The sequence below is a fragment of the Herpailurus yagouaroundi genome, unplaced genomic scaffold (assembly GCF_014898765.1).
Source record: "Herpailurus yagouaroundi ecotype Mexico unplaced genomic scaffold, PumYag 28, whole genome shotgun sequence".
Classification (NCBI taxonomy): domain Eukaryota; kingdom Metazoa; phylum Chordata; class Mammalia; order Carnivora; family Felidae; genus Herpailurus; species Herpailurus yagouaroundi.
This window is the reverse complement of record NW_024412376.1, coordinates 109,141,976-109,169,289: the sequence shown is the minus strand read 5'-3', so window position 1 is coordinate 109,169,289 and position 27,314 is coordinate 109,141,976. Positions and strand designations below refer to the sequence as shown.

The following is a 27,314-nucleotide window of genomic DNA, read 5'->3' as shown; positions in this document are numbered from 1 at the left end:
AAGTGGGGGTAAAGATAGTGGATGTGAAGTTTGTAAATTGGTGTCAGGAAGTTGACCAAGCTAACATTTGCCACCTTATTTTTTGTTCGACATAGTGAGGTGAGTTTTTCTTTCACCCATCCCTATTTCCTGGAAGCTGAAAGCTTCTACACCTAGGTGATAGAATGCGGGCTGTCTGTGCTGGGCAGAGGACAGGCTTTTAACGTAAGATATAAAAGGAAAGGGATATGTTGATAGGAAATAAACATCTATAATATAAAGTGTCAGATCTTTTTAAAATTTATATTCTACTTTCCAGCCAGACTAGCACTTTTACCCTCCTCTATCTTCTGGACCTGTCCAGCACAGAAATCTTGGGGAACAAAAAAGGAGACCTATTTCAGGAGCACCCACAACAGAGTAGGTTGGGATTAGGATGAAAGAGAAGTAGTTAAGAGGAGCAAGGACCGTGGGAATAGCTCAAGGAGAGTCCAGGATGCCTGGGTGGCTCAGTCGTTTAAGCGTCCAACCCTTGATTTTGGTTCAGATTATGATCTCACAGTTCATGGGTTCGAGCCCTGTGTCAGGCTCCAAGCTGACAGTGCAGCGCCTACTTGGGATTCTCTCTCTCACTCTCTCTGCCCCTCCCTCTTGCTTTCTCTCTCAAGATAAACTTGAAAAAAGAATGTCCAGATGAGATTCTGTGATGAAGGGGATGGACTTATGCCACCACCCTCCCTGCCCCCATTGGAGGCTATAAGTGAAAGCTCACCTACATGAATGGAGAATGAAATGGGTAAAATAAAGCCATTCTTAAGTTCTCACCCCCAATGGATGTTATATGGGTTAAATTATAGTGCAAACCTGAACTGAGAGCTGAATGAACCTCATTTGCAACTCTGTTGTGTTTTTTGTTTTTTTGTGGTTTTGTTTTTTTTTTTTTGTTTTTTTTTTTTCAGCTGAGAAAGAGGTAGGGCATGCTTTCCCTCATCAATTAACAGCAGACACCTGCATTTCTCCAGTGGGGGAAAAAAAAGCCATGTTGGAACAAGTGCCCAACTTTCCTTTAACAATTTCTCCTTATCATCAGTTTTCTATCTCTAAGATAATATGCAGAGTGACCAAGTTATAGTTCACAGCTTCCCACAGGAGTGTCCCCAGGGGCATGTGAGTGTCAAGTTGTGCCTGAAGCAAATCATAAAAAAGAACTGAGCTAAGAGACAATCCACCTTGGCAACCAAAATTATTAGCAAAATGGTACCAAGAGAAGTGGATCCAAAATAAGGTGGTTTTGGGGTTTGGAATCTTCATAAGGAGAGAGAAATAGTGTTTCATTTTGTGATTTGGTCACTGAAGTCAGTGAGTGAGTATATAAACTGAGAAGACTGGAACCATGCCTTCTTCAAACCCAATAGGTCAATTCCTTTACCGAGCTTCTTTGCAATATAGGAAAAGTGGTATATACATCCTTATTATCAGACTGATGATTTCTTTTTGAAATCTGGATCACTTCTAGAAAGGGAAGATACATTCACAGAATTTGACCGGGGGAATAGATATGCAGTGATTACATCAGAACCAATGTGATGGCCTATGATGGTCAGGGCAAGAGCTAAGGTAGCTTATGTTGTATGTTACTAGATAGAGAAAGCTAAAGGTATCTGTCAGAGCACAAAATGGTTCCCAGATGGGCTGAATCTGGACTATAGGCTGTGGTAAGAATAAGGAGTAAGAATAAAATGTATCAGAACTATAAACAGAGGAGAGTTATGAAACATTTGTAGCCTCTGCCTTCAAGGTGATATGTGGGTTAAATGCCACAAATGCATTGGCCTTGATACATGATGGATTGGTGGCCTTCATAGAAGACTAAAAAATACTGAGAAGTTTCATACCAGTGTTTGATCACTCAACAAGAGGCCAAAGAGACTGCTAATTGGATCATGAGAATACAAATGTATATAAATACACACACATATGGATATGCATGCTGCGGAGTAGTTAAGAACAGGATGGATTCATTCCTTCACTCCACACATGTGATTTAGGTTGGACTTACCTCAACCCTGTTCTGGGAGTGCACATAACCCATATCTGAGCAGTGGACTACACCTAAACTCTTACACTAAGGTTTGACCAGTTGGTTCGGGGATGGGCAATCATTAAAAGCTGTGTTTGTTTCCTATTACTGTTGTAAGAAATTACCACAAATTTACTGACTTAAAATAACTTATTATATATTTATTATCTATTATGGATCTTCAGGGCTGTGCTCCTTCTGGAGTCTCTAGAAAGGAGTGTGTTTCCTTGCCTTTTCTAGCTTCTGGAGGCCACCTCATTCCTTGATTCATGGCCCCCTTCCACCATCTTCAAAGACAGTAGCACAGCATCTTTTCTCTTCTCTGACTTCCTGCCTTCCTCCTGTGACTACTTCAGACCCACCTGGATACTCCAGGATGATCACTCCGTCTTTTTTTTTTTTTTTTTTAATGTTTATTTATTTTTGAAAGAGAGAGACAGAGCATGAGCAGCGGAGGGGCAGAGAGAGAGGGAGACACAGAATCCAAAGCAGGATCCAGGCTCCGAACTGTCAGCACAGAGCTCAATGTGGGGCTTGAACTCACAAACTGTGAGATCATGACCTGAGCTGAAGTCGGATGCTTAACTGACTGAGACACCCAGGCACCCCTGATCACCCCATCTTAAGAGCCACAACTTAATCACATCTTCAAAGTTCCTTTTGCCATGTAAGGTAACATATTCACAGGTTCTAAAAATTGGGACATGGATATCTTTGGGAAGCCATTAATCCACCTACCACATAAGCCAATCAAGGTCTTTCCTGGAACATTTTCTAGAAATATAAAAAACACTAACTGAAGAAATATCATGAGCCTAGAACTTACTAGTGGCCATATCTGCCACTTGAGACAAGAATCAGGGCATCCCAAAGGAAAACAAAGTTGAAAGATAAAGGAAAATGGTCTTGATAATATTTTTTAAGCTCCAGGACCACCCATGCCTAAAACCAACATTACCTAGACTACATAAGGTAGTCTTCTAGCTTATAGCTATATATAGCTAGCTACATAAATTGATTCCCCTTCTTTTTTTCTTTTTAATGTTTTATTCATTTTTGAGACAGAGAGAGACAGAGCATGAACGGGGGAGGGTCAGAGAGAGAGGGAGACACAGAATCTGAAACAGCCTCCAGGCTCTGAGCTGTCAGCACAGAGCCCAACGCGGGGCTCAAACTCACGGACCGTGAGATCATGACCTGAGCCGAAGTCAGACGCTCAACCGACTGAGCCACCCAGGTGCCCCTGATTCCCCTTCTAATAGAAGTTAGATTGAATTAGGCTGCTATCCATTATAATAAAAAGAGGCCTAGTAATGAAACTCAGCAATGGAAAAGCAAATGATCAATTGGAATTTAGGTGTTATCCATCACTGAATCAGATAGAAAATGTGTTAAAGAGAAATAACATTAGCAATATGAGGCCCTCCACTTTTTAAGGAGTATCCTAGAAAAATAATTGTTTCATTAGAGAAAATTACTGACTTACAAAACCATATTACTGATGTATTAATACCAGAGTATTTGGATTTTGGAGTCCTGCAAAATTAAGATACATATAGAATATGGCATGGGAAAAATTGGCTAAAATAGATCAGTATTTTCTGTTGGGAATTCAAAATGCCCCAACTGTTGAGCCAAGTGCTCAGTGGTGGTGGTGGCGGTGGCAGTTCTAAATTTAAGAAATGGCTATTTTCCCAGAGGACTCATACTGTTATTATGGGAAACACCGGGACTCTCAGCTATTACCACAGAACAGTTCTTCCTTCTCCTGTAAATTATATGAGTTGGTAGATTGTGAATACCGTTTCTTGTTCTTCCACAACATCCTGCGAGGATCTGTTATGTCTTGGCCAGAGGTACATAATGCTACAAGGAAAGTGAATATATGATGCTTACAAAATATTATGAAATAGCCTCCTTTTTATGTGCAAAAACATTCTTGCTTTCCTACGTGTTAAAAATAGTGGAAGAGGCCCTGAGGAACTGAGAAGCTTCCAGAGTTCCTGCAACCATTCTTATCTATTCTCTCCTACACAATGACCTTAGCCCCTCACTGCTCTCCACTCTTCTTGATACAATCCAAATTGCCCAAACCATAGCTACTAATCTGAAAACTATTCCTCCCCTTCAGGAGAACACCCTTGCCTAATTCTCCAAACTACCTAATTGTCAAGTGCCCCTTCTTGCTAAACCTCAAGAAAAAGTTTATACCCCTCTCCCGGCCCCCAAGTTAGAATGTTCTTCTCAGGCCCAGCATTTTCGGATCAAGATTTATGCTGATGGTGCTCTGGATGGTTACTGTCTACAACAGAAAGAGAGGAGGAAAACCTTTTCTCTTCAGTGTACTGAATGAGAGAAGAAAATTTTGATTTAATACCTCCCCAGGCCCATTATTTTTTCTTGAAAGAAAGCAAGAAAGAACACCTTCTTCCAGAAGTGGGCAAAGGATTGACTGATGGTGGCAGGCCTGAGATCTGACCCCTCAGACAAACCGAACTGACTCCATTTTAGACCTGTTTGAAGACCCTTGCCTCAGACAAAGGGCAGTATGCATGTAATATCTGAATATATCTGGGACTAAAAGAATAACCCTATAAAACAGTCAATAGCAGTCTTACGGCAAGTAAAGAAAATTGAAATAAAATAAAGGTCTAGCTCAGAAAAAAAAAGCTAACCCTACTTGAGGTGGAACAAAAACACTAAATCTGGAAGAAATTGTATCTGTCCCTTAGAAGACTTCAGCTGAAACCCTGGCCCTGTCCCATTTACTTTAGAGAACTAGAGATATTACTCCTGGGAGTTACAGGTGGGTTTGTTTTTTTTTTTTCCTTCAAGAATTCAGATTTTGAATTTCTCTATTTTCACTTGAGGTTACTCTTTCACTAGGTAACCACTTTGTCTTTTCTTTCCTGATGACCGCTGGTGGCCATGGGCACTGGAAGAAGAGTGGAGTCACTCCCTCCTGGTCCTACGGGGGGAAGAAGTCTGCAGGTAAGCATTCTGTGTGTAAGTGGGGAACAAATGAACTCTGAGAGCTCATATAGGAATTCCTCTTCAGGCCAAAGAGAACTGACCATTCTGACTGAAATGTGACTCCTGTGGCCAATACATTCGTTTGAACATATTACCCACCACAGTGGTAACCTGATTTTAACTACCAAACCCATAGAATTTGTATCCAGGGACCTTTTTCAGAAAATCCGAGAATAAAATCTGCATACAGTTTTGCTGATGGATCATTTTATGCCAACTTTCTGGTAGAGAAAAATAGGGAAAAGTATTTTTGCTTTTATTCTATGTGATCAAAGGAAAAATTGAAATGTGAAAAGTGGCCATATGAAATGTCCCATTTAGAAGGACTTTGTGTGTGTGTGTGTCTATTCCCTTTTATCCTCAGGGGAACCCAAGGATTTTAACAAAACTTCACTAACGATGTCAGCAACTCTGCATACAGAACAAAAATAACAATAGAGTCAATGTGTGGGTTGCCATGCCTACAAGGCCACAAGGAATTACCAGCTGCATGACTGCCTTGTCATTTTTGATCTTTGAGCGTGTGCCCTGCTTCCATTAAACAATGTTAGGATCAGTGACAAGGTGTCAGCGATATTAAGCTGGGGGTGGGGTGGGGTGGGGGAAATGAACGTCTGATCCCTCAGCACATCACTGAGATATAGAAGACATCTGTCACTCTGGTGTAGCACCAGGTATGGCAAGACAGGTAAAAGCCCCAAAATGGCATTTGTGCACTTCAGACATAAAAAACAACTGACCACTGTAAGCTCATTTATGTAGTGGTAGAATGAGCAGTCTCCCTGAGATGGACGGCATCAGAGGCGAAGGTCAGGATTTTCTTGGAAAGGCATTTTAATAACCTCCTGCCCAAGGGAGGATGGAAGAGAACACATCCCGCCTAAGGCACTGACATCAGCTAACACAAAAATTGGAGGGATTACTCTAATTAAGAGTAAAAAAAGCTGCCCTGCTCTCCCTACCACCACCCTTGTAAGCAAACAGGGGGCTACAGATAGGAAGACAAAGGGAGCAGATGGAGACGGAATGACTCCTTGCACGTAGAGAGTGCAGGACTATCTACCACTGTGGCATGGAAGATAAAGATGCATGTTCACCTCCACAGATCTTAATCAAGATGTGCTTGGACCTGAGGAACGAGATCAAAAATGTGACTAAGTTAAGCATTTTGAGATGGGAAGACTTTTTTTTTTTAAGTTTATTTATTTAAGAGAGAGAGCGTGCGTGCGCACATGTGAGTGAGAACAGGGGAGGGGCAGAAAGAAAATCCCAAGCAGGCTCTGCACTGCCAAGGCAGAGCCCAATTGGCTCAAACTCAGAAACCGCAAAATCATGATCTGAGCCAAAATCAAGAGTTGGATGCCCAAATAACTGAGCCACCCAGGCACCCTGAGATGGTAAGATTTTATTTATTTTGAGAGAAAGAGCGCACACAGGGAAGGGGCAGAGAAAGAGGGGGAGAGAGAATCTGAAGCAGGCTCCATGCTGTCAGCACTGAGCCCAATGTGGGGCTCAAACTCACCGACTGTGAGGTCATAACCTGAGCCGAGATCAAGAGTCAGATGCTTAACAGACTGAGCCACCCAGGCGCCCCCTGAGACGGGAAGATTATCCTGGATTATCAGGGTGGCCAAATATAATAATCCCAAGGGTCCTTATAAGAGGGGGTCAGGAGGGTGAGAGTGAAAGGGGGGGGATCCAACAATTGAAAGAGTGAGGCAGGTCATAAGCTGGAACCTTTAAAAGCTGGAAAACATAAGAAACCAGATTCTCGCTGACAGTTTCTATAAGGAACACACCTCTGTGGAACCAATATCAGACATCTGACCTCTAGAACTTGTAAGATAATGTTTGTGTGGTTTTAAGTCACTACGTTTATGGTAATTTGCTAGAGCAGCAATAGGAAAGTAATACGTGGCTGCAATTTCAAATTTTGGAATTTTGGCCACCCACTCCATCTCTTATGGGGGTAGAGACTGGGATCTCTCAGTCTCAGCTTCTTTTGCAAGATGGTGTTATTTTGACTCTTCTCTTCTTGCGTAAGCTTTCTCTGCTACCCTTGTCTTCTGTGCAAAGTCTTAGCTGTAGCATGCCTGTGGGTTTGGGCTGGTGTGATGGTTGGTCTAGCATGAACCAATTACCCAATTGACTTGGTGTCTTCATAGCTCTTAGATTAAATTTCCTAGAGTCCTGCTTGGGCTACATGAACAACCCAGATCCGATAATCTATGGCCTGCAGGGTACACATTGTCATCACCTGGTGAAATACTTAGTCCTGAAGACTGGAAAGGAATTACTAACATATCTCAGGTAGCAGGTGAAACGACTGGGTGACAAAGTTGTCAGATGAGACTGTTGCCAGGTGAACTGGGGAGTCCCTGGGTCCTGGAGCCTCGACCCAGCCAGACCCAAAGGAGTTGCCAAAGGTTCTTGGTCTTGTCACAAGAATGAATTCGAGGACAGACACATAGCATAGCAGATGAGTAACACAAGCAGCAAAGGTTATTAAAGCGAAAAGTACGCTTTTGAGATAGGAGACAGGCGAGCTGAAGGGAGGGAAAAGGGGGAAGAGAGGGACACAGAGAAAGAAGGAAAGAGGGAAAGACAGAGAGAGAGAAGGGGAGGTTAAGCTGGCCAGTGAGGGAGCTGTGTACGCGGGCGGTCGGGTTTCTATCTTTTATTGACAGTGAAGTAGGTGGCAGAATATTTATTACTTGGGTAGTGGTGGGGAAGCAGGGTTTCTGAGCTTTTTCTTCCTGATTTGGCCAAGGGTCTCCTTTCATGGCATCTGCCATCTTGGGCCTGTCGGGTTTGATCCTGCTTCTTGTGGAGTGCTGCCAGGACAGGCCTCTGACCTTCCCCATAGCTGGCCATGACTTCTTCATTAGTGACCTCCAGGTATCCTGTTAGGAACCTAACAAACTGCCTAACCTAACAAGACGTCCACTTAGCTACTGAAGTCATCCACTGTGATGGCAGCCCTGAAGATAGAGAGGAAGCCAGTAAATGACAGGGGTGACCAGACGGCCAATAGATGCCAGAAACCAGCGCAGGTAGTGGTAGATCCAGTTGGTGTGTATACAGAAAGGTTTTCTTACATATGAGTAGGGAAATAATGATCTACTAATAAAAATTAAAGGTCTTTCACCTTCCATCATCCTGAGTTGCAAGGAGAATTTTGTTTACTGTATAATGGACGTAAGAACAGAGGAAAGGTTTGGGAGAGTAGAGGCACAGTGGAAGACTTAGTTAAGAAAAAGGAAGCCTAGATGAGAAGAAGAAAAATTCTGGAGAATACATGACAGAAAGGGCTGGTGATCAGGCTGGATATAGCCAGAGACGTTTTATTAGGAAAGTCAAGCACAACAGAAGCTTCTATAATAAAATTTTATGAGGGTTCCTACCTGTAGCAACATATAGGATAAATTTTAAATAGCATGGAATATGAAGCTGTTAGCTCTCTCATAGATAAAGAATTTACATTTTTAATACTCCTTACCCTCAGAAGCAGCCATCACTCACAGAAGATCCAGGAGGCTTGAGGTTGTAATTAGAAGAAATCCCTCAAATTATTTGTACTACGGTTGGAATATGCAGAAATGCAGCTGCAATGAAAGGAATAGAGTTAGGTGTATTTCATAATGCATTTTTAAATTTCCCTGGAGAGCTACAATTTAGCCAGAAGACAAAAATCAAAGCTAAATTAAATACAGTGCTGCTTTCCTAACCAAGGCAAAACAAATGTAAACTGCCTTATCAGGGATGCAAAGGGAGAGAAGTGTGCTTGTGATATTTCCTAGAAATGGAAAAGATAGAAATTGGGCACTTTCCCCGGAGGCCTCTTTTTTCATGAAATTCTTGGCCCTCTGGAGTCTAGCAGAGACTTTCAAGGATAGAAATGTCTTGTTACCTTAGATTGAATACCTCAGTAGAAGTGATGTTTTCTAGGAGTACTTTTAGTTTTATTTCAGGTCTTTCTGTCAGCGCTTTTGTTCCCCAACACCCAGAAGTCCTCATTTTATTAAACAAAACCAGCAGTATAGGACTAGGTAATTAAAGGTAAGACTTTGTAAAACTTACCAAAACACAGGGCGTTCAAGAAGGCAGTCTGTGATCGAACGCAAGGGGCCAGGGTTCTCTCTGCAATTCCTTTGGGGCAATTGTATCAGGATCTCCCTCATGTTCAAGTTACAGAAGAGCATAAGGTTATGGCTCTAAGAACTAGGCAAGGCCTCAGTATGAAAGCACTTTCTTGGTTTAGCTGATTTGTGGGAATTTTGCTGCCATTGCCAAGCTGGTAAATTTTTTCCCCTTGTGGTATTGGCCGGGTCTTATGTTCCTATGGATGGAAATCAACCAGGACCAAAATGCTTTTATGTATAGTTCCTAACTGAGATCGTGGAAGGTCTTAAGTCAAATAGGTATGAAGGCTAGGCTTTCTGAGTACGGTGGTGGTGAACTGCAGGGAGGCAGGACCCTCTTTGTGGGACCACTTTCTTTCTCAGGGGTGATCCCTGAAGCTATCTTAAAAGAAAAACTTGAAAAGAATTTATCTTATGTATCTCCACTGTGCTGCAATATCATGAAACTAATATGATACTGTACATCAACTATACTTCACTTACAAATTTTTAAAATAAATCTCCAACAAATATAGTCAATAACATCTTCCTCTTAGTTGCCTAAGTGCCATAAAGGAATGTGTTACAGCATCCAAAGAAAACTTAAGATACCCAATAGACGTTATATATTTTACCTAACAATAAGAGTTCCAAAATAACAATGCAACACAATTACTGAATAAAGATTTTTTCATCATTCCTTTTGTTTTTGTTCAAGAGTCACCATTCCTCTCCGTGACAATGTCTGTCCTTATCTGATGACGTTTGGTTCATTTATTTCAGTTTGCTTTGTCGGCATTGCAGCCACTGATAGTTCAAAGCTCTTACGAGGTGGCTTTCTTTTGTGGCTGTCACCTGCCAGAACAGAGAAAAGTCTACTGTACTTTGAGATGATGCAAAATACTCAAAGCCCCAGTCTCCAGAATTCTGCACAACAATCTAATTTCACAATTATATGATCTACTTACATTCTCTAAGGACTGAATACATAATTACAAATACATAATTCCTATGCACACTCTCTGGCTGAATAAGCTAATTCTTCACCCATCATTTAATTTTAGTAATATTAAAACTAATGTACTTTTATATACTGTCATTATTTTAAACATTTGCTAAGTACTACCCTGATTTTTCAAGCTTTTTAAACTTATTTTGCTTTTTGCAAGCTACGATACCATAAATCTTGAAATATATAAGATACTTATACCAACTTAATGTAATGTATCATCATACCAAGGTTTACAGGTTTAAAGGTTTTTCCCCAATTCAATGCAGAATACATTTGTCATGTGGAGTACTAAAAAATGTACAAAACTGCTAAATCACTATACTATATGCCTGAAACCAATTGAACACTGTATGTTAATTATATTCAAATTAAAATTTAAAAGTATATATATGGGTACAGAAACACCTTAAGTAATAAAATAATTATATAAACAAAAAATCTGATCAACATTATGAAAAAACAAAACCTGATGAAAAACAAAGAATGCCCCCAATTAGCACTAGCTTGACCACAGTACCAGTTTTTCATTTTTTTCAAAAGATTTTGAGAGAGTACCTTTGTACCTTTGTATTTCATATAATTAGCAAAGAATACATGTAAATTCAAAGTCTTTGGTTTTCTCTTTAAATTTTTTTTTAATGTTTATTATTTTTTTTTTTTATAAATTTTTTTTTCAACGTTTATTTATTTTTGGGACAGAGAGAGACAGAGCATGAATGGGGGAGGGGCAGAGAGAGAGGGAGACACAGAATCGGAAACAGGCTCCAGGCTCCGAGCCATCAGCCCAGAGCCTGACGCAGGGCTCGAACTCACGGACCGCGAGATCGTGACCTGGCTGAAGTCGGACGCTTAACCGACTGCGCCACCCAGGCGCCCCATTTTTAATGTTTGTTTATTTTTGAGAGGGAGAGACAGAGAGAGAGACAGACAGAGACAGAGTGTGAGCAGGGAAGGGGAGAAAGAGAGGGAGACACAGAATCCAAAGCAGGCTCCAGTCTGAGCTGTAAGCACAGAGCCCCACACGGGGCTCGAATTCACAAACCGTGAGATCATGACCTGAGCCGAAGTCAGATGTTCAACCGACTGAGCCACCCAGGTACCCCCAAAGTCTTTAGGTTTTGCCTGAAATGTTCATGAACGAAAATTCATACATGTTATATATATGAATATATTAAAAATATATATGAATATACTTATTTTACTTGTTTAAACACAGAGGTCCAAAATTTCAGAAATATCTATGGTTTTAATACTACACAAATTCAAATGTCCCAAAGCTAAATACTGATTGCATAAAATACAGAATATATAAAAAGAAAAGATAATAAAAATAATTAGAAAATATCAGTTATTACAACTTTAAACTATATATATATCCATAGGTTCATTCAGAACATTTTCTATAGATTCGCAGCATTTCCAGATAATCTGTGTTCTGGTAGAATCAGCTTACAAAAACAGACAAGTGTTGGTAATGATCTGTTGTAACTACAGTCTCATGTTTTATATCACATTTGCATATTTAGCTTTAATACGGAAACCCAAATTCTTGCACGGATTCACAGGTCATACTTGAAATTTAAAATTCTGCATTCTGTCGTAACTTCACTTATCATCCCAGGAGAAAAACAAACTCCATGCTTTAGTTTTTTTTCTAGGATCTGAGTTCCTACTGCTTTCAGGGCTTACTCTGGTATTGAAGCAATTTAACAGGTTGAGTCTCAAAAAAAAAAAAAAAAAAAGGCGGGGGGATTCTTGGGATCCTCAGAGGAGAAACCTATGAAGACACACGGAATGAATGAAGCATACATGCACAACAGAGAAATTACTAAGGTTTAGGTGGGCCCTCATTTTCCCACTTTTCCTCAGAAACTACAATTTCCCCAATACAGTCTAGAACTAGCTGTACCTCTTCTGAGAGGGGAGGGTTGGTCTTTAGCTCTTGAGCACCTAGAAAGGTTAAATGTACCTAGAGCACCTTAAATGTACCTAGAAAGGTTTGCTCTCCATCCTCTCCTTGGTTATCTGTGAAGGTGGCAATCAAGGATTTTGCCTTTAACTTAAGTGAGCCTCCTCTTCCCACCTATGTCATCTGGCCAAGATAGGACTGTTCAGGTTTTCTCTTACAGAGATTCCAGGGAAAACTAATTTAGTTATTTGGGTATGACAGTTCCATCTCCTAACATACTTCCGAGCTCCAGTATCATCATGGTATAATATAAACAGATCCAGGACTTCTTTCCTAACTCTTGGGCTGAGTCATACCCAGAAAAAAAAGTGAATCTGGGCGAGAGACAAAAACAAGGCCCACCTGAAACAAACAAACAAACAAACAAACAAGAAGACTGACTTCCAGAAATGAGGAAGGGTAACACACACAAATAGATTATGCTCTCCATCTGAAAAGACAGAAAGATTTCCTGAACTCTGCAGTGTCCAGGACAGAGCTCTGCCAGTCCCTCAGCGGCACAGGACAGAGAAGCATCCAACAGGAAGTTGTCAAGGGATCTTAACAGCATGTGTGTCCTCTGTGTGCATCCAGTACCCACCTCCCCTGACCTCAGGCTCTGGAAACACTCCAGACTATGACAAACTGCTGGGGAAGTAAGAGCAAAGACCACAGATGAAATTTTCTGAACTAGGACTTGCTATTTACTAACAACTCTGCCTAGAGAAAGAAATGAGAGGAATATTTACCAGCCTGAAGTCAGGTGACTGATTCAACTCTGTTCATAATGTATCAGTTTTCTTTATTCATGAGTATTTTCCAAGATCCCAGCTACCTCCAACCCTATCAGAAATTATTCTGAGATCTGGGAGAAATATTCTTAAATAAACTTACATACATTGTAACAGCAATTCAAGAAGTCTGAAAATGGGAGAGCAATAGGAAATTAGGTACACTATCTATATGAAAAAAGATGTTAAGTATACATTTAGAAATCAAGAGGAATCAGAGTAAACAAGGAAAAGCATGCTCATGAAAGCACATTCACCTACTGGAAAAGGGAGTTACGGCATTCCTTCATTTCTTACTTTCAGAAAGTGACAACTTCTTAGAGTAAGATGGGGAAAGAGGGCTGCATTCCTTCACCCCATTATGAGAAAAATGTATGTATCAGTACACAATGATACACATGGCAAGAGTCAACTTGTTCCAGTATTTCAAACTCCCTCTCCTCTTTTTGCTATAATACAACTAGCATACCCATTTCTTCCTCTGCTTCCTTGATTGCACATTACAGAAAGTCAATTCTTGTTATATTCTACAAAGTTACCACAAAAACTGACTTAGTGAACATAAACCATTGCTCCAAGAGAAAAAAAAGGGTCATGTTCCCACAAGCCTCTTGTCACGTTTTTGTCAACTCAATAAAATATATTGCTGATTCATTAACAGTAAACTCATGGCCAAAACACCATAATTCATGCCTGAACGAAGTTTATTTAATGTAGGTATTTTCCCCTTAAGGAACATCACAGCATTCTTGTGCTTGGGAAAACCAGCCAGCACTTCATTGATTGACTGACTTGTTTTTAAATATCTATTTAGTTTTGAGAGGGGTGAGGGAGGGAGGGAGGAGAGGGAAAGAGAGAGGGAGAGAGGGAGAGAGCACGAGCATACAAGATGGGGAGGGGCAGAGAGAGAGGGAGACAAGAGGATCTGAAACAGGCTCCTGCTAACTGCAGAGAGCCTGACATGGGGCTCGACCTCGTGAACTGCGAGATCATGACCTGAGCAAAAGTCAGACGCTTAACCGACTGAGCCACCCAGGCGCCCCTAGACAGCACTTCAGTATGACAACACTTGGAGGCCATTTTAAATAGCGAAATCACCAACAAAAAGCACAAAAATGAGAAAAAACATGGCACTAAATAGACCAAGTAAAGGACACTTGGTTATATAGTATGAAAGCTGAAACAAGAAGGCACAGTGTTGCCTTATTTGACCTAGCTGGGAACATGTACCTCGAATGACTCAATTTTTTTGCCACTCTGTGGCATCAAAAGCATTGTACTGATTTGAGAGTCACAAATAAATTTTAGCGAGTAGGCAAATTGGCAAATACAAAATCTGTGAATAATGAGGACTGACTGTACATATGTTTCAATTCCTTCACTGATTAGAAAGACAGTTCCATCAATGGGGCAATCACAACCCAGGACTGGGAAGTCAAGAAAAGAAAACCAGATCCTAAATGCTACCTCTAAATTCTCAATTAGGTGGCAACCAAAATGGCTAAGACGTAATAGACATTATTTAAGAAAGAATTGATTTTGCTTTAGTTTTTACTTTATTGTAAAACATGAGCTGGGATGGCAGGGCATCTTGGATTGTATTCGCATTCCAACTTAATGAAAACTTACAATTTATCACCTTCTTAAGTAACTGTCAAATTATTCCACAATTAGTTTTATCATCTTTTCAAATCAAAAAACTGGATCTACCATTTATATTACCTGTTAATTTCACCTATATGTCTACCATAATAAACCCATTAGAGTACTTAATCTTCCAAATAAAAAAGTTTATAAAATCACATCCACAATAGGTAGCCACCATTCCAGTTTTCTTCCTTTGACTAAATAAACTTAATGCTTAAGATTTTCCACTCTGGGCTCTAGTAATACTTAGTGCTGTACTCTATTCCAGATGTCTTAAATTATAGAAAAAGGAATGTACCCGTTTCGTATTCTTTCCGAGCAGGTCTTAAGGCAAGATCACCTACCATATTAGGTACTTTCTTGTATGGACTACTCTACTGCATGTATCTTAAGTCCATTTTTTAAAAGTCACACATTAACTCATCATTGTACGTTCCATGAGAATAAGAGTTCTCAACCAGGAAATCACCAGAGAGCCTTGGTGTAGGGCAGAGGGGTTGTCAATGAAGGCCCCCGTATTGTGAGTTCCAGGATTTCTCTGAAAAGAAAACCATAGCTTTAGCAGATGTGCAAACGGGTCTATGATCCTCCACACCACCAAAATTTTAAGAATCACCTCACTGGATTCTCTTACTTTAAAAAACTTTAATGTAGGAGATTGGTCAGTGTAATTTAACATCATTCAGTATCTAATCCTGTTTTCCAAAGTTTTGGCACCTCTAGCAAGTTGTAATTTTATAAGCAGAACCAGACACTTTGATTCTACTTTTGTATTATATCTTAACCCACAGTACTTCACACAATTCATGATTTTAAATAAAGACAAATTAAATCACATCTGAATTTCTAAACTTAAATGTAGTGTGATAGTTATACTTCCAATTGTTTCAAAATTACTGGAAATCCTATCATGTTCTTGAAATGAACTTGGCGTAAAAGGCAGCAAAGAGGTCCTTATAAGGAGTGTCTGAATCTGACTTGGTCAATGGTATTCGGCAAAGTCGGCGAAACCTAGGAGAACGCAGCAGCAAGTTCTGTGAAAGGCCCATGAAGCTGGAGCACAACCAGTAGAGGACAATGGACTGTAAAGAGAAGAAAGGACGTGAATGTTAGTGCTTCTCCATTCTCCAAGGACACTGACGTCCAGAGACAGACAGGCAATAAAAAAGGAAAATTACAATCTCTGTAAATAGCAGTGCACCAGACTGAGCAAGACCTGTAGCGGCTATTAGATACCTGTCATGAATCTAGTAAGTAAGAAAGGGGGCTGAAAGGACCAAAAAGTGAAAAGAAAGCAAAAGGAGAGGTATTCACGATAGAAAGTGGATGACAGAGAGCATCTCCCAGGCAGAGACTCAAGACAGATGTCACCTCCCTTCTTTGGCAATACAGCACACTTTTCCCCGAACAAGAGTCCTGACAAGCTGCTGTACTGGAGGTAGGGTACTGTGGGGCACAGCCATTCAGGCTCCCTGGATCCCATTTCCCTCCACACAGTGATCTATCGTCTATAATGTCCCCAGTCATCAGCTTCTTAGTCAGGAATGTAGTATCTTAGCCTTTGTCAGAGACAGTCTCTCTTCCACTTTCTCTTGTACTTCCATCCAGGGTGACTTATTTAGGTCAAGGACTAAGTTCTGTAGCCTCTCAAAATATTCCCATACATACATCCCTGTTCCAAACTTTTCTTTGGCATCAGAATGTGATCAGGCTCCAGGGGCATGACCCCATGGCGGTTTAGTCCACGTCCCAGAGTAGAACTGCCTGAATCTGAATTCCATTTATTTGACTTTGGGGAAGTTATTTTCCTTCTGTTTTGGTTTCCTCATCTGTAAAATGGGAACTGAACTATACCTACTTCAGAAGGTTGCTGGGGGGAAAAATGTGATAACTTACAGAGACTGCTAAGCACAGTAGGTGACCTACCTGCCTTTGTTCCAAAGTAAATTCTTAGGGGCAGAACGTAACACATCCTCAAAGGAGATTAGCATAGTAGTTATGAGCAGGAGCCAAACTGCTTGGATGTGCCTTAGATACTTAAGAGATGTTGGGGCGCCTGGGTGGCGCAGTCAGTTAAGCGCCCGACATCAGCCAGGTCACGATCTCGCGGTCCGTGAGTTCGAGCCCCGCGTCAGGCTCTGGGCTGATGGCTCAGAGCCTGGAGCCTGTTTCCGATTCTGTGTCTCCCTCTCTCTCTGCCCCTCCCCCGTTCATGCTCTGTCTCTCTCTGTCCCAAAAATAAATAAACGTTGAAAAAAAAAAAAAAAAAGAGATGTTAAGTATCACTTAATAAATGAGTGACCTTGGGTGAGTTACTTACCCTCTGTGTGCCCATTTCCTCATCACTAAAGTGGAGATTATAATGGCACCCACTTCGGTGCACACTGGATGAATTATATGAGCTAAAATATGTAAGCCATTTAAAACAGTGCCTGGCACAAGGTCAGTATCAAATAAATACTGGCCATCATCATCTGAACTTACCCAGGACACAAAAACTACCCTGAAATTGCCTACTAAGAGTAATTCTTCCTTAGTAATAAACTTCTCTTTTTTAGCTGGGTATACTGCTATCTTAAAAAAAAAAAAAAAAAAGACTACTTGCCAACCTCTTCTGCAATTAGGTTATGACCCACATAAGTCAGACGTAAGCACAAGTGTTTGGTGTGACTTCTGGCAAGGCTCCTTAAAGAGGATAACTGCACTTGAAACACCCTTTTACCAATCCTGCAAGATAAGCTCCAGCAGCCATCATGACCATCCTGTGGCCTTACAGATAGAAATTACAGGCTGTGGATGATGGAACACAGGGAGAGAAGGCGGATGGGTTTCTCCTATCTTCACGCAGCTGCTATACCAGCTCTACCCCAAACTGCCTAACTCTGAATTTCCTATATTGGAGAGAATAAACTTTTGGGTACTTAAGACATTGCTTTGTAGATCTCTGTCACCCATTTCAAACCCAATCCCTCACGGAAAACTCACTGCTCCTATCTTATTTGATCAGGGAGTTTCCTTAGTTATAACCGGTATTATTTTCCCCCAGAAATGCGATGACTCTGTACTATTCTATTTTCACAGGGTATTTTACAACATTACTATTACATGAAAAGTACCATAATAAGCACTTGTTGCTATTTCATTACTTCTCACAGACATTACGATGTCTATTTTAGAAATGTGGAGACTTACTTATTTTACACAGGATTAGTGACAGTATTATGGCCAAGGGACAGCTTTAAAAATACATTTTTGATGCTAAAAACATACCGGTTCAGATTCTTAGGATAATGAAGTACTTTCATATATGCAGATATAACTTTACATACCACCAACAAATGACTTCTACTTCATGGTCTATGTGTTGGCCCTCAGCAAAGACAGAGATAATGCCAAATACAGCTTTTGCCCTTTTGCACTAAAGTTTCATTGGGAAATAAACAAAGGCTGAAAATAGGAAATAACTGCAAACGTTAACTATTTTTTTCCATTTCTATCAGAGTGTAATGACATGTAAATGGGGACAGATGTACCTATCTCACTGAATTTTTATGAGGTTAAGCGATATTATATATGAGCCATTATGGACTCAGCATGAAATTTTGTTTCTTTTTTAAGAGCTAAATTCCTTGGCCCAGTCTATGTAGACAGAAGGAATTCAATATTTCAACTAATTAAACAGAGCAAATACTATGTTCACAGCGCTGTGTAAGACTGAAAAAAAAAAAAAAAAAAGAAACAGAGTTGACAGTTAACTCACTTTCACACAGAGGAAGATTAACCAACCCAAGAAATATTCGAGTGTCACTTGGTGATAGATTAATTACTACAGAAACCTGGAAACCAGTAAGGGACTTAGTCAAATGAAGCTCAATAGAAGAGGCTGAATCCTGGGGCACCTGGATGGCTCAATCAGTTAAGTGTCAGACTTCGGCTCAGGTCATGATCTCATGGTTCATGAGTCCGAGCCCTATGTGGAGCTCTCTGCTGTCGGAGCAGAGCCCATTTCAGATCTCTCTTCCTCTCCTCAAAAATAAGTAAACATTAAAAAAAAGAGGCAGAATCCTAGCCAGTGTAAGCTATGCACAGAGAGGATTTAGCACACTACACACAATGCCCGTGCTTACTCACTGAAGGTACTGTCGCAGCAACTGGAATCATCAACACTGATACTGCACGAACGAAGTACGTAATATACGTCTGAAACCGAGACATTCCAGTTTTTTGCAGAGCAAAAATCTGAGAGAGTAGAATATAAACACACACAATGAGTATTAAGCATATTAAATTAGACAAGCTTTAAAATACAACCTGATTTTTGACTGACCTCCACCTACATATATTTTAATAGAAGCAAAAAAGCTAAAAATAAAACACTGATAAATGTATATGGTTGATCATCTGTGTTTTTTTTTAAAGATTGTAAGACTGAAAGTCCTTTCAAGATAGCTACTATGTATGAATCACTACCCTTGTTTTGGCACCTACATTACAGTGCCTGGCATAAAGAAGGAACTTAATAGGTACTTCAAAGGTTTGTGATCTGACTCCATGGAATAAGGGGAGAACCAGGCTAGGAAAAGCAGTTATGATTATGAATTACTTAAGAGGCAGCAGCATAGTGTAATAATTGCGAACACAGAATCTACATCCAAACTGTCTAGATTCATGTGAACAGCCCTGCATTTAGTGGTTATGTGACTTTGTACAAGTTACTTAACCTTTCTGTACCTCACTTTCTCTAACTTAAAACAGGGGTAATATTAGTAGCTACATCACAGGATTATTCTAAGAATTAAATAAGTTAATTCATGTAAATTGCTTACAACAGTGCCTGCCACATGGTGTATATTAAGTAAGAATAAATTTTCTTGGGGTGTCTGGGTGTCTCAGTTGGTTGAGTATCCGACTCATGACTTCAGCTCAGGTCATGGTCCCAGGGTCATGAGATCATTGCATTGGGCTCCGCACGGAGCGTTGAGCCTGCGTAAGACTCTCTTTTCTCCCTCTGTCCCTCTCCCCGGTTCGCACTCTCCCTCCCTCTCTCTAAAATTAAAAAAATAAAAAATAAGTTTTTTTAAACTTATATATACTGGGTCATTAGTCACTAAAAGGAAAGACTAAGGATTGACATTAATTCACTGTGACCTTGTGTTTACCACTTCCTTCGTTCTAACAAATATTCACTAAGTACCAACCACATTCAGAGGATTGTGCTAGGTGATCTTAGGAAAACACTTAGACTACACATGGAGTCTTTTCTCAAGAAACTTTAACCCAAGACATTAGAGTACCATCATTTTAGGACGGTATTTTAGATTCCCCAAACAGAGACCAGTGACAGGTCTGTGAGATCTCAACTGAAGTTCTAAAGATCATTTCTAAGGTTTCTTCCAGTTCAAAGAGACTATGTTCTACTCAAAGTCTGAGAACAGCTCCTCATACAACTAAAAGCTTGCTTTCCCTAAACTGCTGAGTAACACAGTATGGGATAAAGGTAAGACATAGTTGACAATTCATATTTTGTATATCTGTATTTTTCCACTCCATCATATAAAGTTAAGTTCTAACTTTTCTAGGGTCATACAGCTAAAAAATGACAATCAGATATGGTGTTTCCTGCTTACAAATTTACATTTTAAATATACACACAAATTGCCAACCTACTGGAAGAATAAAACCAGATTGATAAGCATCTTAATTACTCTCTTTACCAAAAACAAATCACAAAATTGTATGTATTAGATTCAGATCATTGTAAAGGTGAAAGAGACTTTGGAAGTGTTCTAATTCAGCTCCTCCATTCTAATTATAAGCATGTGGCCCCCAGAAAGATTAAGGAACTGGCTTAAAACAGACAGAGTTTGGCAATGTCTGATCTATGACCAGAAACCAACGAATCTCAATTCTAGCTCAGAGCTATCACCAACAATTCAAATGGTGCAACAGCAACAAAAATCTCAATGATTCTAATGGCAAACAAATCTCATTTAAAACCACTGACCTCCACTATTAGTAAATTGATGACACCAACAGAGATAGGCAGAATCCAAGTGGAATCTAGTGCAGTGAGGTCACGAAACCACAGGATCCCATCATTAGCCAACTGTTCCTGAACAGAAAAACCTGCTAAAACAGTTTCATAAATAAAACATAGCAGGAAGAAATACACAAGACATAAGTAGTCTAATTCAAATAAGGGGTCTTTCACACTGAAGACATGTATTGCTTTCATTCGTTTTCATTCCACAACATAAACTAGTCCTTCCTGTGCTGAGAAAGAGGCAAGAAGCTCTCTGTAGCAAACAGTTGTAGGAGCATAGAGTAGCAGCACTCTTTCAGACTTGTGTTTGTATAATTATTTGTCCATAGGCTACTTTCTTTCTGTTCAGATTACTTTCTGGTTAGAAATGCCTTTAAATGAAAGTAAAAAATACATGCTTTCGTTTATACTGTTTCTTAATTAACGTGTACATTCATAACTGTGAAAACTTTTCTGATCTCTTAATTTTATATACAGAAGAAATTCTTGGCCAGAAAACTTAATCATGGAATTATAACACTAAATTTATAATGACTTCCATGAAGAAGTACAGTTGACCCTTAAACAACTCAGGGCTTAGGGGTGCTGACCCTCCGAGCAGCTGAAAATCTGTGTATAACTTTTGGCTCTCCAAGAACTTAACTACTGAAAGCCTATTGTTGTCTGGAAGCCTTACCTATAACCTAAGTATCATATACTGAATTCTTACAATAAAGCTAGAGAAAAGAAAACGTTATTAAGAAAATCATAATGAAAAGAAAATACATCTATAGTGCCGTACTGTAAAAAACCCACCTATAAGTGGATCTGCCCAGTTCAAACCTGTGTTGTTCAAGGGTCAACTCTATTACTATTGTCCTTTCTATATTCATTTGTTTTCTCAACATGGCTAATTAGCTAATACGTGATATTTTAAAACCTATACCCTTGTAAGAAAGATGGTGACAATATACTAATTATAAAAAGTATAGGGATTTTTCACATTTTGTTTTTGTTTTTTGAGTACAAAAACATTGTTAGAGAACTTATTTGGGGGAAAGAGACTTCTATAATAACTACCTTCTGAATGTGTTGCTCCTGTGCTAAAATTCCGGAGGGCAATGGACATGAAGATCCACATTGGAAACTGAATCCAGACCAACACAGTGGCTTTGAAAGGGTGGCAGTTGTCCCGAACATACAGCTCTGAAACAAGCCTCCGCATATTCTTTAGATAAGTGAGTCTAGTTTGAAGGAAGAGGGAAAAAAAGGGAAAGGAGAAAATGTCATTTGACTAACAGTGCTTCATACCCATAGTACAAACACACCCATGTCGTGGTTATTAGCTAAAGTTTTGTGCAGGATTTTTAGTTCTCATAGGCTATATTAAGGGGTTGCCTAACAAAAGGCAAATAAAGCCTTTTACAGAAAATTCTCTAGCAATGTACACAAATTATATAACAATCTGATAAATCTGACACTGTCGGATTATAAGCTTTGTCTCTGATGGTCTTTGGCCAATTAGGTTTTAACAAGTGAAATTTCACTACTGACATGGTCTGACCAGTCTGTACCAGAAATTCTAAAGGGGAAAGCACATTTAACTAAAACCCCTCCATTCGAGGCAAGCTCAATTACTTGATCTCTGAATATACCTTTTATAGCAATGTGGTTCTGTAATATGTATGTTCTTGACCTATTAAAATGGTCTCCATTCTTCAATCCTTTTTCTTTTTAATTTTTTATTAACGTTTATTTATTATTGAGAGACAGAGAGACAGAGCATGAACATGGGACGGGCAGAGAGAGGAGACACAGAATCCAAGGCAGGCTCCAGGTTCTGAGCTGTCAGCACACAGCCTGACGCAGGGCTCAAATTCACAAACTGTGAAATCATGACCCGAGCCGAAGTCGGACGCTTAACTGACTGAGCCACCCAGGTGCCCCTCAATTCTTTCATGAAGATTTTCTTCATGTTTCTCTGTTAATCCTATTAGTTATTCCTGCTCTTGCCTTAAGTCCCACTTTCTAGATCAAAGTCTCCTTGAAGGTCAACTGTTGGGTCTTACTCATCTCTAATTCTCTTGTAGCAGGTTTGTGTACAAGGTAGACATTTAATACGCTTGAAGGTAACACAATTATAGTGTAGTATTACATTAAGACAGTACACAGATATCCCAAGCTTTGTAATTTAGACTCTGCCTACTGTTTGAACTTTATTTTTTGTTACTCTTTTACACACACCTATATATTCTGGTGCCTAAATGACATAGGTTATCCAATAAATCAGACTTCTACATCAGCATGCTTTTGGAAGTCATTAAATCATCTACGTGGACAGTCCGCTTACCTGGCTATCCACCTGACAAACTCACTTTTACCCTTCAAGACTCAGTTCCATTGAAAATGCAGGAAACCCTCAGATGTGTCTTTCTAGAAAGTCATCTATCTGTGTGAGGATGTATCTGGAAAATCATTCTGCCAGTACTGCATAAGCAAGGTATCAGGCTTGTCTAGGCTGCATTTATAACTCAGATGAGCAGCTATGAATCTGTTATTTTGGCCTAGATTTGTTGTCCTTAGATTTCTCTGATCAATAAAACTTAAACACTGTTAAGTTTATCAAGTAAAGATATTAAGCTACCACAATGATTTTTTTAAATGTCAGGTCTTTCTGTGGCACCTGGGTGGCTCAGTCGGTTGAACATCTGGCTCTCGATTTCAATTCAAGTCATGACCCCAGGGTTGCAGGATCCAGTCCCGAGTCAGACTCTGCACTGCGTGTGGAGCCTGCTTGAGACTCTCTCTCTCCCTCTGCCCCTCTCCCCTGCTTGCTCTCTCTCTCTCTCTGAAATAAAAATAAATGGCAGGTCTTTCCAAATTTTCAACACTAAGTGAAGAGGGAAGCAATTTCATGTTGAAAATAGTAGGCAAATGTCTACCCATATAGGTAAAAATATATGAACAACCATATATACATCATATACTCATAATAAAAACCCTTATTTTTCTCATTGCTGTGAACTGGTGAACACTTAGTCTAGTAAGGACCAGAATTTGACTAGTAACTTAGGCTGACTGAAGCAGGACTTAGAAGTTCCCAGTGGCTGAGTGCAGGCATAGAATTGCAGCCCATTCAAGCACTTTCTAAGGGCTAAGAGCCCAGGCAGACAACTACACAGGGTAACCACAGTGGACAGACAACACCTTGGCTATCTAATTTCTTCTACCGTGGCATTCACACATTCACATTTTCTACCTCCCCCTTCTTGTGGGTTATTGTCTGCTGTACCTTTCTTTCCAAAACAGTCAAGTGTATAAATATTCTGTATCATTTGCTGACTAAAATTCCAAGAGACTGGCACGGTACCTTCATCCTGTGAAGCCTTCCCTGACTTTCCATGATGACCGAACTTGTACATAACCTTTTTTATAATTGTTATGTCATTATTTGATTATAGGTCTTTTTCAGGAGGCTGGAGTCCCTCAAGAAGGAACTTGCTCTTTGTTTTTCTACTTCTTGCTTTCAGTCCACTATATGAAACTGTCATACCACACAAACGCATTAAAATATTAAAGAGTGAAAGAACTACTTTGCTGCTACAGCTACAGAATACTCAAACCTCTAATTAACATAATCACAGACACAATTTGGGTATGTATGTAAGTGTATGTATATATATACATACATATGTAGGTCTATATGCACAGAATTAGCTCACCTTGCAGCTCTTTTGGACCATTTCAACTGATTTGCACGAATTGCAATTTCTTGGTTAAGATGCCTTGCAATGTTTTTTATTTCTGGCTGCAAATTTTCCACCTAGCTAAAGAAAACGTAGAATTTGTTATGAGCACATAAAGGATCTTATCCATAACCACTCATAATATTCCTCTAACTCACTCAGAAATGTGGTTTACTGATCATCTCAAGAAAATTTAAGTCTAAGCAGAAGATGTTAATTTGCTTAAGAAATCTTCAGTTACAACCAAATTTCAAATTCCAGCTCATACTCTTAGCCATGTGATTTCAGGCAAGTTACTTAAGCTGTAAAACCCTGTTTCCTGATAATATAAAATGTTTAACAACACCTACCTCACAGAATTATTATAAGGATTAAATAAGAACTGAATCCTAGAATGTTTCACCCCTGGATTTTCCAATAATGTAAACTGAGAAAACAGAAGTCTATTAATTAAGAGTCTTTAATACGCTCTGTGACAGCGACAGAGCCACAAAAAGTTTGTATTTATTTCTGTTCTGTGTTAATTCTGCACAGCACGTCACTGTCTTAATGGTGATAATTTCCTTTGTTTCCGGGTCTCCGCATCCTCAATAATTATTTGAAAACACGTTAAGACATTATTTTTGAAGTTTCCCATTTGAATAATATTTTGCTTTCAAAGCACTTTAACCTACAGTATTTGATTTGATAGAACACTGTGAAGTAGGCCAGGAAGGCATTACTACTTGATTCCACAGAAAAAATAACGAAACACTGAAGGTCAAGTGGCTGCGACTAACCCGAGTTGTAGGCAGCAGGGCCTGAATAAGGAACCAAGTTTGCAAATCGCTAGTTTAGTAGTTGTTTTCAATAAGGTGAACTGGAATACTCGGGGACAAAAGATGCTGCAGGCATACAGGCTACTACAACCTTTAAGACGGAAATTTTACAGGTTTCTCCACACAACTTCTTCTGCTAATTCTTTTACTTCTCTCATTCTCTAGCAGCAAGCAGCAGCAACCACTTGGGCTTGGAGCACAAACCCAGCAGGGTAAACGACATGACAAGTACACATATCACCAGACATCTCTCAATTCCATATCCAGTGCTAGTTAAATTTCTTAGCAAAGAAGGCGGTCACGATGATTTACATTAAGCACTCCGGCGGCAGCCAGGGATTTTAAGCCCCCGGTAGACGTCTACCACCCTTCACCGCCGAAGCTGATGCGCAGGGTGCAGGTGGCCCTCACCTTGGCCAGGATGTAGTGCTGATAGGCGGCCAGGGGTAGAGTGACGGCGCCGCGCAGAGCCACGGTGGTGAGGCCGATGCAGGCCCACCAAGGCAGGCCAGTGGCGGTGTGCACGCCGAGTAGCACCTCCTCCGCGCCCTGCACCGGCGCCGACGTGGCCAGGGCCTCGTACCAGCTGCCAGGGCCGCCGGAGCCCACTGCAGAGACTGACGCCACCGCCCAAGCGGGCAGAGCAGAGTGCTTAATGCCGCCCGTCGAGGTTGGCGCAAGAGGCGGGACCCGGATTCCTAACTGCAGTGCAGGCAGCGGCCGCAGCCACCTACAGCCAAGCCGGCACAGCATGTGGGCGCCGGGGCTGAGCTAAAACACAGGCATCAGAGGTTAGAATCGGGCTACGATCCGCGGCACCTAGACAGCCAAGCGCACGCGCCGGAAACCCAAAGCGAAAAACGGGCGCTCGCTCCACTACTATTGACCTTCCCGTTCAAGCCAGTGACGTCTTGCGTCGCACTGGCGATGACGCAGGAGGTAGGAAAGTCCCGCCTTTCCCACGCGGCACCGGGCAGGCCTACTGCGCAGACACAAAACTTTCCCGCTGCTGGCCTGGAGCGCCACGGACGCTGGACCGGAATTGTAGAGCCGGGGGCGGGGCCTACTGCCGGGGGCGGGGCCTGCTGCCCTGGGCGGGACCGGGCTGTCTATAGGAGCCCTCGCCTTTTAAGTCGGTGTGAGGCGTGAGCCTTTCCATTCCTTTACACTTTAGTAGGTTTTTTTTGTTTGTTTGTTTTTTGTTTTTTTAATGTTTATTCACTTTTTGAGAGACAGAGTGCGAGCAGGGCAGGGGCAGAGAGAGAGGGGTACACAGAATCCGAAGCAGGCTCCAGGCTCTGAGCTGTCAGCACAGAGCCCGATGGGAGGCTTGAACTCACAAACAGGGAGATCACGACCTGAGACCCGTTGGACGCTTAACGGACTGAGCCACCCAGGCGCCCCTATTCTTTTTCACTTTCAAACTGATTGTGTGATTTTAGTGTAAAGACTGGGTGGGTGGTTTTTGTGACCAGAGAGGGTAGTCCCCCACCTCTTTACGTGCAACCTGATTGCTTCTGCTACTTACTGAGATAGGTTATACTGCCGAAATGCCTGCTTGGAGAAAGGCATGTGTTTCTGGCTGACCCTGAGTTTTAATGAGCATCCATTACGTACTAGGCATAGTTCTATCTACAGTATAAAGATTTAACTGGTTTACCTGTTCTAATTAACATTTTCAAGCCCAACTGCAAACTGAGTGTCATTTTATCTTCCATTATAAAGAGCAAAACTTTATTAAGATAGTCTCATTACTTAAGAGGGGTTAATCACTGGCAGCACGGTGTATTCTTTACTAGTTTACATGTATCCTATAGAACCGTTCAAGAGCCTCAACAGTAACATTTTGTCTTCGGGTTAAAAGGAATAGGCTAAATCTACACGGAGTAGTTTTTAGTTTTGTGTTCCTAACAACAGTACACACAAACTGGAATGACGTGAAGGAGTTTACTCACATAGGGGTTACTCCTAGTCCTAGTCCCCAAATTGTGTTGTGCAGAGTAAAACGTTGGTTAAAACAAGCCTCCAACAAATGTTGGGGTAATGTCAAACTGCAGTTACAAATTTTGCACCTACATGAATTTTGAAATGTTTCAACACACAAATCCCAACTTATG

At 40.6% G+C, this 27,314-nt stretch overlaps 1 protein-coding gene across 4 annotated transcripts; it reads right to left on the bottom strand.

The window, feature by feature from the left end:
- Positions 1-7,567: 7,567 nt before the first annotated feature.
- COX18 (cytochrome c oxidase assembly factor COX18) lies at positions 7,568-26,120 on the bottom strand. Of its 4 annotated transcripts, XR_005792513.1 has the most exons (7): positions 25,609-26,120; positions 24,356-24,456; positions 21,714-21,877; positions 20,616-20,740; positions 18,743-18,850; positions 8,592-10,068; positions 7,568-8,073 (listed from the first exon to the last, which is right to left on the bottom strand). XR_005792513.1 is itself a non-coding variant. In XM_040481470.1 (6 exons), the coding sequence occupies exons 1-6, from the start codon at positions 25,948-25,950 to the stop codon at positions 9,988-9,990; spliced, it is 921 nt and encodes a 306-aa protein (XP_040337404.1). In that variant the 5' UTR covers positions 25,951-26,120; the 3' UTR covers positions 7,568-9,987. The 4 variants fall into 4 exon arrangements, 3 of the variants coding, with proteins under 3 accessions (XP_040337404.1, XP_040337390.1, XP_040337397.1); XM_040481470.1 differs by having other exon boundaries at positions 7,568-10,068; XM_040481456.1 differs by lacking the exons at positions 7,568-8,073; positions 8,592-10,068 and adding an exon at positions 14,502-15,693 and having other exon boundaries at positions 25,609-26,119.
- Between the last annotated feature and the right edge of the window lie 1,194 nt (positions 26,121-27,314).